Source organism: Rattus norvegicus, chromosome 16, assembly GCF_021556685.1.
Source record: "Rattus norvegicus strain SHRSP/BbbUtx chromosome 16, alternate assembly SHRSP_T2T, whole genome shotgun sequence".
In the NCBI taxonomy this organism is placed as follows: domain Eukaryota; kingdom Metazoa; phylum Chordata; class Mammalia; order Rodentia; family Muridae; genus Rattus; species Rattus norvegicus.
Window position 1 is genome coordinate 62,420,435 of NC_141549.1, and position 14,341 is coordinate 62,434,775.

General features: G+C 34.6%; 2 protein-coding genes across 1 annotated transcript in view; both read left to right on the top strand.

Moving 5' to 3' along the window:
• Erich1 (glutamate-rich 1) overlaps positions 1 to 14,341 on the top strand; it is a gene marked incomplete at its 5' end in the record, with an annotated part of 52,793,804 nt that overhangs the window by 31,549,875 nt on the left and 21,229,588 nt on the right.
• The window catches only part of Sgcz (sarcoglycan zeta), a 1,078,171-nt gene that overhangs the window by 675,362 nt on the left and 388,468 nt on the right, over positions 1 to 14,341 (top strand). The window contains exon 2 of the mRNA NM_001108875.2: positions 10,393 to 10,587. Within this exon, the coding sequence (NP_001102345.2) occupies positions 10,393 to 10,587 (195 nt within the window). The remainder of the gene's footprint in view (positions 1 to 10,392; positions 10,588 to 14,341) is intronic.

Here is a 14,341-nt window from a genome sequence, read left to right on the forward strand (position 1 = left end):
TTTACTGCTTTTTGGTTGTAAAAGAATTTTTTAGCCCAGCTGAATGTAGTCTAAATTTTTTTTTTTACCAATTTTTAGTGTGATTAAAGGCCTTATAATCAGTAGGTAATGGTCAGAATTAGGTTTTATAGCTAATGACATAGACCTCTAAATACCTTGAAAAGGTGAATTTCTATAAATATACAACTTCATGAAATTTAAGCACAAACAGGTTATGCACTGAAAGAATTGGGAAGTATATTTTCCATGCAAAGCTTTGCAAATTCAGAGTTGTAAGAATGATGATGAGAGAGAGATCCTACAGAAAGCCAGTCAGCATGTGTTCCAGTACACGTTTCTGGAGAAGCTATTGTTTCTTAGCTTGATTGCTGCAAAATTAAATCAATAATTTATGTTTTATATGTTTTCTTTGATATCTATGAAGGTAATTAAATGTTAATCAAGAAAAGGTATTCACATTAGATTTATTTAATATCTGCAAGGTTGCCTTTATCTAGGAACCACTTGAACTAGCTCTTAGCACTTCTAACTCTTTTAAATATATTAAACATTTGGAAGTTAAGCCTACTTGTACATAAATGAACAAAAAATGTTTAAAAGTTTAACATTTCTTGGAGATCCTTCCTTGAAGGCACAGGTCTCTAATTACAGCTGTTTGTGAGATGGGGGGTAGGAGGATTGAAATTTCACAGAGTGAGTTTGCCTGAGGCACTTAAGAAGACCCTGTTTCAAAACAACATATTAAAAAAGAGCTGTAATGACAATTCGGTGGTATAGTGCTTGCCTAACAGGGGTGCAGTCTTGAGTTCAATCCAAAGGACTGAGGAAATGATTGTGGACATAGCATCTACAAGATGATTCTTTTTGTTTCAAATGATGTATTTTGTTATCAACAAATAGTGAGTATATTTTCAAATTCTATGAATCTGGAGTTCTTAAAAATTTATTCCATTGTTTAAACCTTTAAAAACAGGTCATAGATATACTTTTAGATGTGTTATTCAGCGACACATTTTAACATTCTTCAGTTTAGCTAAATTTACACACAGATGACAAAAAATCAGTAAAGAAGTCATTACAGTTTAGAATGATACACAAGTGTTTGGTACAATGGACAGTGATACGTAAGATCCATAAATCTCATTCTTTGACTACTATGATTATTGATAATCGTATGGAAGAGATGAATATCTTAGGAATGATGGAGCAATGCGTCATTTAGTTTCATCTGACTGAGCACTTACTGAATACACAAAGCAACTGATATACAGGGACCACAGCTACTTACTTCTTTAATAACGTTATTAAGCGCCTCCTATTGCCCCTTAGGGAGTAGTAGATGAATGGGCAAAATTAAACAAATGCATATTCAACTCAGAGGTAGAAATATATATATATTGAAGAAAAACAATATCTGAATCTTGTTAGCGCTGAAGAAGAAAGTCTGGTTGAAAGATAACGATGTTTCTGTAGAGAAAAACATCCCTAACCCCATGGGATCCTTTCTCTTCATTTCTCTGATCTCAGTTGACCTTGAATCTCTCACCTGCTGTTAGCGATTTCTCCAGTCTATCTGAAATGGGGCAGATAAGAATATTCTCCTGTGTCAGGAAGTATTTTGCCCATATCTTTAGGTTTTCCTGAAGTTTGTTGAAGTTTTCACAATGAGGCCTTACATACTGCTGTATCTGAACGCAGCATACCTTTTTTTTCCCTCCTGTTTTGTTTATTGAGTTTATAGTTACCATAAATAAGTGAGCTATACATCTTTTCTAGGATTTAAGCTCACAGATTTGAATGGTTCATTCAACAATATTTTTCAGCATGTGATAAAGTAACATATTGAGAGGACAGTGAAAGCTTTCCTCTCGTGGTTGCTAGTTTAAGAATCCCTAAGAGCTAGTGTCTCGATATCAGCATTAAGTCCATGTCTCTGGCAATCCAAAGGTAGTCGAAGCATCTAACACTTCTTGGAAGTGTCTAGAGCTGAGAAACAAGAGTTTAATACAGGGTCATTAGGTACACCCATACCATTTCATTTACTTAGTGTACATTTATTTTTCTTGTCTCTACTTATGTCCAACAGGGCCACAAAATTTTTCATTTAGTATCTTTACTGTAGTCTTTCTAATTCATAAAAATCTTTATATCAGAAGAAACTGCTAAACTCACTTAGCTTCACAGTATCAGTGAACATTATATATATATATATATATATATATAGTCAAAAATAATGACAAAAGTAATAAATAACACTAAACTATAACCAAATAAGAGGATACAGAAAACTGTGATGTTCTGTATATGCGGTTCAGCTATTGTTGACCATGAAGCCTGTCCTGGAGTGGTTGACATATACCATTGTTTCTCTATTGGAGCAGTTATAAGTGACAATTCAGTTGTTAACATTTGCCCACTGATAAATATCAAAGCACACATAGCAGGCACAGTAAGAAACATGATAGCTAAATAACTATGAATCCTTTTAATTGGTACTAGTCACACTGTGTGAGAGCTATTGAGGCTTTCAACTCTCTTTATGTGCCATTAAATCTTTCTGAATCTATTTCATTAAAGGCTGATACTAAAAAAATTCACGCCTGTTAAGTGGCTTTTATTTTCTTTATTTTGATAATCAATACTTACTAATGTCCTGAACAGAAAGCTAGTTTAAGTTAGATTTTGTTGCTCTCTACTTGTTAATTTATGATTAATTCATTTAAAGTAACGCAAGCTAAACTAAAACATGTTTATTAAAATGATTGTATTTCTTCATCTCCAAAGCTGAACTAATATAAACAGAACACATTTCCCATCCCTGAGTTATAAATATAATTTTTTGGTCAAAATAAATATGATGATACAAAATCACACCTTTTTCCCTTGAGTTGTGACCAAGATCAATGTAGAAAAGTGACTTTTAATAGACTATTTTGAAATTCAAGAATTTCTGTAAAAGCTTGTGTTTTCAAGTTTGTCACCAGATGGCAGAGGTCTTACTCTGTCAATCATGCTATTTCCCTAAGACTTTTCTGCTTAGTGTTCAGATAAAAGCTAGTAATGTTTATTCCTTTCAGATTCCTGTTCTAACCATTGTCCTGCAAATGTGCTATTTTATTCTAAACAGTGAGGGCTTTCTGCTTCCAACATTATGTTCTCATGGCAAATCTGTATTTTACTTAAAGCTTTTTTTCCTCAGCCCCATGCTGTGTGGGGGCAGTAGTCCTTGCCAGCAGGCAGCTCTCGCATAAAGTCTTAGTATAAACAATGTCCAAGTATGTCTCTGTTGTTTAGCTCTTGGTATTAGTAAAACAAATAGTAGGCGAAAAGACCTTCTCAAACACCTTTAAAATAATTCTTTAGTGGTTTTTTTTTCCCCAGCTATAAAATAGAAAATAGTCACCTTCATGTTAATAATTAAGTCCACTTTCATGTTAATAAAAATAAAAAAATAAACCCAAATTGTGCTAAATAAATATCAAAATTGATATTCTCTTTATAAACGTGTTTGTTTGATAGTATACGATAAGCCAAGAGTGACTGATAGATCACTGCAACTTCCTTTAAGAAATGCTCACATCTTAATGACACTCGTTTGGCTAGGGATGTGCAGCCCTTTTAGTGCTCATTCTGTATTCTCTTTCATGTCATGTTTGATGACAGAATCTTCTCTTTCCTATCTCAAGAGGCAGCTCATCTGACTCGTCCATGTTCATCCCTCCTGAAACTCAGTTGCTATGGTCCTTTGATGCCTAATGCTATAAAAAGCTGACTCCGATATTTTCCATAAAATAACTGGAAGAACATCCAGCTCAAATGGATATTTTTTTCTTAAATAGCTAATTTTGACTACCATTATGCTTTAATGTGCTCTTGTGCAAAAGTCTCAAAGATAGGGAGATGTTTAAATTGCCTTGCTAAGTAGACTTTACTGTATTGTTTTCAGTTTCTCTCAGTATTAGTAGCTGTTTAGAGACTCATTTTCTTGGAACAGAAAATAAAATACTTTTCTAGTGTGTAATGTTCGGGTCATAGAAGTTGGACACTTTAAGCATTTTGCCCTTCAAACTATCTCACTGGTGTCTTTTACAATTAACTTCAGAAAAGAAAAAAAACCTACTTATACAGCAGTTAAAAAAGAAAGCATTAGCTATAATGTGGAAGAGAGAAAATTTTAAAGTATTTTTTTCTATTTAAAGGGAAAGGTCGTTCTACCTTAAGGTCTTCCTTTCCAACTCCCAGATTATCCTTATGTAAGTCAAGGTAATATCCATTTGAGAGTTGGGGGAACTGGGAGGGAGAGCCCTTAAGTCACTGCCCTCAGGTCACAAACCATGAGATGGCTGCACTGGGATTGTTCCTCAGCACAGAAGTCTTGGCCTCTATTGAGTCCCCTGTGCTCAACTTCGTGGATGGAATCAAAGGCAAACAACTGTAGCGCTCAATCTCACATCGTAAACACTCAATGAACAGTGACACTAACGTGAATTGCCACTTCTCCTATAACATAAGTATTCCCAAGGAAGAATTTCGGAGGCTTTAGAACTCTGATGAAAATTTTATAATGGCAAGAATATTGCATGTTCATACTTCAGCTTGCCCAGTGTCATCTTCATAATCTACAATTAAAAACAATTTCTCAAATGACCTGTTGTGCAGGAGACACATGCTTCTCCCCTAAATTCAGTTTTCTCATGACAGGAAACACAGACCTGGATAGTAATTCGATGCCCAATTTATATTTACTACAATGGAATCAAACAGGTATAGGGATGTATTACTCAGGGTTCTCTAGAGTCACAGAACTTATGGGTAGTCTCTGTATAGTAAGGGAGTTTATTATGATGACTTACAGTCTGTAGCCCAACTCCCCAACAATGGTCAGCAGCAGCTGTGAATGGAAGTCCAAGGATCTAGCAGTGGCTCAGTCCCACAAGGCAAGCAGAGGACAGAGAGTCTTCCCTCTTCCAATGTCTTTATGTAGGTCTCCAGCAGAAGCTGTGGTCCAAATTAAAGGTGTGTACCACCATGCCTGGATCTGGGACTTGCTTTGTCCCAAATGACCTTGAACTCAGAGATCTCTTTGCCTTAATCTCCTGGGATTCATAGACACTTTGCCTCAAGATCTGGGTCAAAGGTGAGCCTTTCAATTCTGGACTATAGTTCGTTCCAGATATAGTCAAGTTGACAACCAGGAATAACTATTAAAAGGGATAAGAAAATAATGTGTTTATTCCTTGCAGTTCCATGTTTATTTCTCTACATGGCATACAAAGTTTATGTAATATGGTTAATAAAATTGTTAAATGTCCTACTTATAAAAACAGTGGTATCAGTTATATTCAAACATACAATTTGATTCTATTTTCATCTTTATCATCAGATTATCACTAGTGGTCAAACGTAAACTGGTCTTAGTAGGTTCTCAATATTTTTACTTGGTCTACAGGAAACCTGAAAGCACACATGCATGTATGTATATGTATCTATGTGTGTGTATGTGTGTGAGTGTGTGTGTGTGTGTATCTGTGTGTGAGTGTGTGTATATGTGTGTGAGTGTGTGTTGTAAGGGCTGCAGATGTGTGTGAATACAAGTACCTGTACTCTTTTTTCCAGATCTGGACAAAATCTAGAAATTGAAGAGCCATGTCTCACTACTCTCCTATAAATTCTCCATTCTTGCAGCCATTTTAAGTTGTCTCAATCCCTTCTCAGACAAGGTAAAAAGGATATAGTTATATGGCACACACTTTGTTGATATATTTTATTCACTCTTATAGACTTTCTACTTTGTAGAAAATAAAATGGAACGTTACTCTATTGGTTTCATTGTTAAATTTAATAATTAAAAGGATGATCATTGGCATTGAAAATCTCCCTAATTTTATTCTTTAGTATCATTGATATAATTGGGGTGTAATATTTGTTGTTCTTCCTGTACACACAGAGGGATACTTCAGCTAATGAAATTTTTTCATGCCTGCCTTCTTCCACTTTCATTTAAGAAGATAGTCAAACTTCATGAATAAAATAGAGGAAGTATTTGGTAGAAAACTGAAGACTATACCAATGTCTACAACTATTCTAAGTCCCGGCACTGACATCTAAGTGAAGATAGTTGATAGTAATCAGCCTCTGAGGAATGATAAAGGGAAGGTTTGTTTTAGGATTATCACATCTAAACCAGGCAACTAAATTCAGTAGAATGAATTCTATTCTATTATAATCTGATGTGTATCTCTACACTAAAATCCTGGTGACAAGGATCAAACAATAGTAATGAGTTATATTCATATCCTTCTACTTGTGTGACTGGTTCATTGGTCATCATCTCTAAATCATCAGCCATCTAGGGGCTCTTTGATCCAAATTTTATAACCCTGAAAAATTACTCCTGTATTATTTTTCTAATCTCCTTTCATTTCTATATCCATTTCTACATGTGAACTTGAATTTATTCCAAGTTATTTCTCTAAAGCCAGATTGGCTCCATATCCTCATGTGGAATCTGATGTGTTTATTCCTTTTATTTTTAAAAATCTGTCAATTTTTCTTTAATTTTTATTTATACTATATTCTACATCTGAAAATTCTCACAGAACATTAACCTCTCTTACAATATAAGCATAAGGTTAGACTCCCATGTTACATCTTTTATGAAGCACTCTTTTTCTGTTTTATGTGTTATCATTTTTATTATGATTAATATGTGCTTTCATCTCTAATAATATATCATATATATGGATTGAAATCTGCAGTGTATTATTATAGTTATTTTCTTTAACCATGTATTTATCACATTATTTTTTGTGTGCTGGTTGTACTTTCATAGTATATTAAATCCTTAAATGTTTAAATCATGAACTAATCCCACAGATCAATGTCAATTCATAAAATTATTGACTAATCTAAGAATACCCTTTGCCACTTTTACTAATGTTTCCAATGCTTCTGACTTACATAAAAACCTTAATATCCATGTTACATAGGTTGGACTATTTAGTATCGAATAGGATAAGATTTTGCTATCTTAGATGATTTTCCCCTTCTGTAGTCCTCTACTTTTCTGATTCAGTAACTAGTGGACTTCATTCTTCTAATTTCTTTCTCATTCAGCTTAAGAGACTGAGAATTTCCCAGGGCTACATGATTAGACATGAGCCATGTTAACTCACTTTTGATTAACCAATTTCTTCTGACTTTATAACCTATACTCTACAGAAGACAAAAAATAGTTAGATTAAAACATAGTTTTATAGTTTTGGATGAAATATTTGAAAACTCAGATCTGCCCACATATCTTGATTTAACCTTTAAATGCCTTGATGGAAGTTTGATCAATTTCTTACATTTTAAAGGATTTTTTTTAATTGGTGGAGAAATTACATGATCTCCTTCTAAAACAGTTCTGCTCTGAATTATAGGGAGAGGCACTTATATCCATTCACATTATTCAAAGACATCAGTATCTTGATCTAAGAAGGAGATGCAATGGTTTATGCAACTAACACACATTAGGCTTTGTATGGATTCTAACTATTTCTGAATATGTGAGATGGGGTGCAAAAATTAGGCACCACAAAAAAGACAATTGAGATTTTAATTGGTTCAAGTTGCTGAGAGAATTGGAGATTTGAGAGGATTGAATCCATATTGCAAAAGAAGGATAACTAGTAATTACCCAGGGGATCATCTTGGGATGATGAAACTTTCTCTCAGGAAATGGTGACCTTTATTTCTGTACTATTAGACAAGTTGATCATGTTGGTGTCAAGAGAGTAAAGAAGATGGGAAACTTTATACCTCAGGTCCTGTGGTCTCGGTCAAAGTACATAGGCACAAACATGGCTCTGTTTGCTTTCTTGTCATCTGTATTTAGTGTATTGGAAATACTCTGAAAGTTTGTGCTGTGCATTGATTCACAACAAAGAGAAACATCACAAAACCACACAAGTTTTAAAATAAAAAAATACATTCAGTCCTGTGTATTTTGGATGAGGGCCATTCAGCCTCTATTTCTGTGCATTTGCTTCGGAGGTCTCTTAGAATGAAAATGTAAGATGAATGAAAACTATATCTAATTTATTTGTCATTTCTGTACTGATCCTAGGAACCCACGGTATTTGACAGGGTGGCCAGACAACAGGTTAGACTTTCAAGTTTAAATGTGACACTGCTCCCTTAGAGCTGTATCCTCTGAGATGGCTAGTGCTGCTTTATTCCAGCCACAGAAAGTTTTCTCAGCTTGTAAATAATTGGATCTCCAATTTTTAATTTGGAAAGGAGCTTTTAGGGTAAACTGTAACCTCACTGTACTTCTGTAGCTTCGATTCTCTGAAGTATCTTTGAAGGAAAGGGATATTCACTGACTGACAAATCAAGTTTGACTTCTCAAAGACAAGCATCGCATAACTACACAAATTTTAAAATGAAAAAAATACTTTCTCTTCTATGTATTTGGGATGAGGTACATTCAACTTTTATTCCTTGGCATCTCTTTAAGAGCTTCCTTAGAATGGAATTCCAGAGATATGTTAAGACAAAACTAATTAAATGGTAATTTTTCTTGTTTTCAATCCTAGTTTTATTTTTGTGCTTATTAGGAGCAGACACATTTTATGAGTCATTTACTGCTCTCTAAAATAGATATATGAGCTTAATAATTTTAAGAATAATTTTATTAATTTTCCATTTGAGCATACCATAATTTAAACAGAAATATAAGCTATAACCAACATGAGCACAACATAAATATAAGTTAAATATTATTTTCCATTCAAAAATCTCATAAGAATTTAAAATAAAAATGCCTTATTTTATGCTTATGAAATTATCAAAGTTTTCCATATTAGAAAGTAAACTCGGGCTTTTTTTACCTAAGTTAGTTATAAGTTGTAACAGAATGTAAAAAGGACTGTCCTTTGAGACTAATTTTAGGGGCTGGAGAGATGGCTCAGCCGATGAAGGCTAGGCTTACAAGCAAGAATATAAGGGGACAATTTTAGAACTTTAATTTATGTATTGCCAAGAAATATCATCTTCCCTTTTTTGGAAAACTGACCTGTCCACATCATTACATCACTGTGTGGTATATGGTGACCTTTAGATCTTCATATTTTGTCACTCATTTCAATATTCCTCAAACAAATGACCAGGAACTTTTGGGGAATTAGCAGGTGTTAAGTGAAGGAGCATCAATTTATTTAGTGACACAGCCATTAATAAATTGCCCTTGCATAAGCAGATGACCTCCTACCAACCCTTGGGTAAGAAACTCTAATTAAACTCAGTGGGTCCCAGATACACACAAAGAAAAATTTGGATAAAGACTTGCTGGGAGACAGTTGTCAGCAAAAGGGGAAGTGACAGAGGGAATGGAGAAGTTATAAGAACAAAATTCAATGCACAAAAGCATGAAAATTAGAAAATATACAATGTTAAATCCATACTGTGTATAATTATTTTTCCATGAATAATTCCTGAAAACACATTTCCCATTTTCATGCGAAGGTATACACTAACCAATTTACATGGTGTCTTTTCAGAGAAAGGTATAAAAGCTTCAGAGTACCTAGGAATGGAGACGCTTAGCCCCAGGACTTCAGGTCTGAGTCTCCTAGACACTGGTGGAATTAAATAGGCTTGCCTGGAAACAGTATGTGTGATTGGAAGAATCAACTAAAATGCTGTGCCACTAACACTAACAATGACAATTTGAGAGTGGCTGTTTTATTTCAGTTTTGCAACAATAATTATTTGCATGCTCTCTGGGTATTTTTTTTCCTGAGGACTCTTATACCATTTAAATATGAAAATTAAAGATTGGTTTTATTTTTTAATCTCTCTCTCTCTCTCTCTCTCTCTCTCTCTCTCTCTCTCTCCCTCTGTCTCCCCCTCTCCCTCTGTCTGTCTCTGTCTCTCTCTCTGTCTCTCTGTCTCTGTCTCTCTCTGTCTGTCTCTGTCTCTGTCTCTGTCTCTCTCTCTCTTTCTTTCTCTCTCCCCCTCTCCCTCCATCCCTCCCTCTGTCTCTCTCTGTCTCTCTGTCTCTGTCTCTCTGTCTCTCTGTCTCTCTGTCTCTCTCTCCCCCTTGTTTCCCTATTCATCTTCTCTCCTTCCCCCTCCTTTCCTGTGTACTCACGGCTGGTCTTGTTTTTTCCTCTATACATTTTGAACCTTCCTTTCGTCCTTCATGCCCATCTTGCTTTCATCCTCTTCTCCTTAATATCCCAAATATTCTATTCATCCTTTTCCCCCTACTTTCCCCTCCCTCAAACACTTCCTATCTCCCTGCATCTTTTTCTTCCTTTCCACCGTTACCACGTCCTCTTTTACTCCTCTCCTGCTCCCCTTTTCTATCTTGTTCTCCTTCTGCCTTTTTCTCTTCCTTTCTAGATGACTCGAGAACAATACATACTAGCCACACAGCAGAACAACCTGCCGAGACCTGAAAATGCTCAACTCTATCCTGTGGGGATTTATGGATGGCGAAAGAGGTGCTTATACTTCTTTGTCCTACTGCTGTTGGTTACCATGATAGTTAACTTAGCCATGACAATATGGATATTGAAGGTTATGAATTTCACTGTGGTAAGTACCACCATGATTTTACATCTATTGCTTTGGGATCAAAGATGGTCTAACTTGATTGTTATTTTTTTTTAAAGAAAATGATTCAATTCACTCTTTCCAAGTGTATATCTTTAACTCTCCAAAGTGACTATACATTTTACATCAGAATTACTTCGAATATATTTAGTTATGATGTGCATACAATAATCTACCTGTCATTTAAGTGTGGAAAATTTACATTAAGATAGGACAGAACCTTGATTCATAAATAACTTAGTATTACTTAACAAATAAGCATTATCCAATGCTTGTTGCACTTGAACATTCAAAAAATACTTTTCTTAGACTTTAATTTATAAAATATAACTGCTTCGGATTATCCTTGATATTGTTCATAATTTCATGTTTATCTTTATTTGTCCTATAAACCCTGGACATATTCCAGTAATGTGTGGTTCATAAAGTGTAACTTCCATCAAAGGTCATCCAGTTCTTCAGAACTTGTGCTTGGTATACCAAATATAAAACATAAATGGCCTGGAAATAAAGTTATTGTATGATAATTAATAGATGAATACCACCATGACTCTGGATTGTATTGGAAAATTTGGATGCATATTATTGAACGTGTATCTGACTTACATAAGAAAAACTCATTGTGTTAGAAAAGTCAGGCTTAGCCCAGACTGTATTTTCAACCTCAAAGCTTCTACATTTCAAATTCCTTTTTGAATATAATAAGATAACAACGGTTTCTTTTATTAAATAGTTCTTTTATAGGTGGCAGATTCTTTCAAACTAAAGAAGTTGAATAGTACCCATGGTCAAATTCTTAGGCAGCTAGTACTGTGCCAGGCAAAGGGAAACCACTTGTAACATAGGCACAGAATGATATGAAATGTATCCATCTGTGTGTATGTTTTTCTTTGACAAATGTACTATATAATGTAGAATGTATGAAGGGATCATGAGACTCTATTGTGTCTTTGTTCACACATCTCTGTATCTTTACAGTCAGGTAAGTATATCTTGCTATTTGCACTCTTAATTTTGTTATTATTTTACATTCTCAAAGGTAAATCTAAAGTTGCCTGTTATGATTTTGTTGAATTCCATGTATGGAGCAGGTTGTTTAGTTTTCATCTCTACTGGATACTGATTTAACAATATAACAACAACAACACAACAACAATACAACAACACAACAACACAACAACAAAAACACAAGAACAGCAACACAGCAACAACAACAACATCAACAACAAAACAACAACATAACACGACAACAACACAACAGCACAACAACACAACAACACAACAGCACAGCACAACAACACAACAACACAACAACACAACAACAGCAACACAACAACAACAACACAACAACAACAACAACAAGAACAACAACAAATTAACAAAATTATTTTTGTTCTGACTTTGTTAACTCAATAGTCTACCCTGAAACAGAATCTCAAAGTGGAAACAAGCTAAGCATCGTGTCATAGTGTAGGATTCTGCACACAAGTGCAGAAGGAGAGTGTGTGGGCAAGTGGCCTACTTTTCCAATCAAGAGAAAAAAAGTGTTTAAATCACAGTCAGAGAAACAGTTTTCATGGAGAAAAATTATCCCAGAAATGATTCCATTCGTTCTGAGATATGGCAGATACTGAAAAGTAGACAGAAAAATATAAACAGAAAACCTGAGCAAGCAGAAAGTTCATGTGTCGCCATTCTTAAAAAAATAAATAAATAAAAATAAATAAATAAATAAATAAATAAATAAATAAATAAATAAATAAATATATTTAGAAAAAGTTTAGTGTCTATGATCCTGGGTCAGAGCAGAAAGTATCCCTGTAGGACGTAAGGTATAAAGATAACGTTTGCTTATGAGAGTCACTGGTTGGCACAGTTTCTCTTGCCCTTTGGCATATTTGGGTATAGAGTATGTATTCTGTTCTCTGCCTGTATGTTTCCTGACAGTGACATCATTTGTTGATTTATTGCAATAGTGAAGGACACATTCATTCCTCTTCAGAAACTTTCCCTCTTACTTTAAGCACCAGCTAAACTAGTGTTTGCTAATTGGGACCATTTACATCCTTCTTAATAATTAGGAACCACATAAAAGCAAACACATATCATTTAAATATAATAAAAACAAATTTTATATAAATATGATATACATACTTTATCTTTATAAAAATATATATCCGTATAGCATCTACAAATTAGGGGACCTAACCAAGGTGTTTTATTATTAAAATGTTTAAATCAAAATATAATTACAATATAATTCCTGTGTAAGTATGAGTATTACACCCACAAACTGTGTGATTAGAACTAACAAAACAACTTAAATATGTTTAATAAATAAAGGGATATTTTACCTATTACAATTTCAATAGTTTGGTTTTCTTTTTTATCTCAAAAGCTATCTGTCAAAAGATTATGAAAGAATACATCAGCTCTGTCAAGAAAAGTCTGTTTTTATCCAGGGAACTACATTGCGGGAATGTTTAGCTTCAAGCCAGGTTAGCTTTTTAAACATATTTAAATTAATTAGAAAGTATAGAAAGAACATAATTACATGGCTGCATGCCTCACTCTCCCAAGGACATCGTCCCATGCTGATACCTAGGTTTACAAAGCCATTCTTGAGACATAATTGAAAACATCACCTGTTTTGCCAGGATTCTTGTAAGCCTTGGGGTTGCTGTCACCCATGGAGCTACCTAATTTGGGCCCCTGCTGCCCAAAATGTAAATGCCAGCATATGCTGATATAGTCATGGGGTGAATAAAAAGTGGTGTTTTGTTAAACATAGCATTTGTTGCATTTCCCTCCAACTCTTTAAATCTTGGTTTTTACCTATACTCAAATGAATCTGCCCTTTCTTTAACTACTGAGCTATTTGTATAGAGTCTCATGCAAATGAAGCTATGATTGCATTAGGATAATGTTAGCATTCTACTCCAGTATAGATATTGATAGTTTTCAGAGAAATTCAGAATTACTTAAGTCATTGAAGAATATTGCAGAACTCTTAAAAAAAGGCTATCACAGTATTAAGTAGAATAGATTAAGTTAAACACAGTTGAAAACTCTGAAATAATTTGTAATCCTCCTACATAGAGCAGTAAAAATAAATTTTATGGTTTTGCTAGTACATTATGAGTGGATTTCGTTATCCAGGGCATACCCGACCTACTTGTTATCCTTTAACAAGAGACAGAGATATGGAAATTATTTGGGGAATCTTAATTTGTCTACACAAAACATATTTTATTTTCATTTTAAGTGCTATCATCCAATACATGGGAATATACAGGTGTTAGCATCCTTTATTTGAATAAAGAAGGCATGTTATTGTTCTCAAACTATTGTGTTTTTAGCACAATAGACTATCCGATAACATGTTTTATAATGTTGCTTCTATTCCATCATTTTGTTTTCTTCTTCTTCATTTTTATTATTAATTGTTCTATTCATTTACATTTCAAATGATATCCCCCTTCCGAATTACTCCTCCACAACCCCTCAACCCCACATCTCCCCTCACCTGCTCCCCTTGACCTTTATAAGGATGCTACCCAACCCAACCACCCATTCCTGCCCCACCACTCCAGCATCCCCCTACACTGGAGCATCAAACCTCCATAGAATCAAGGGCCTCCTGTCCCAGTGATGTCAGACATCGTCTTCTACATATGTATCTGGAGCCATGCATCCCTCCATGTACTCTCCTTGGTTGGTGGTCTAGTCTCTGGGA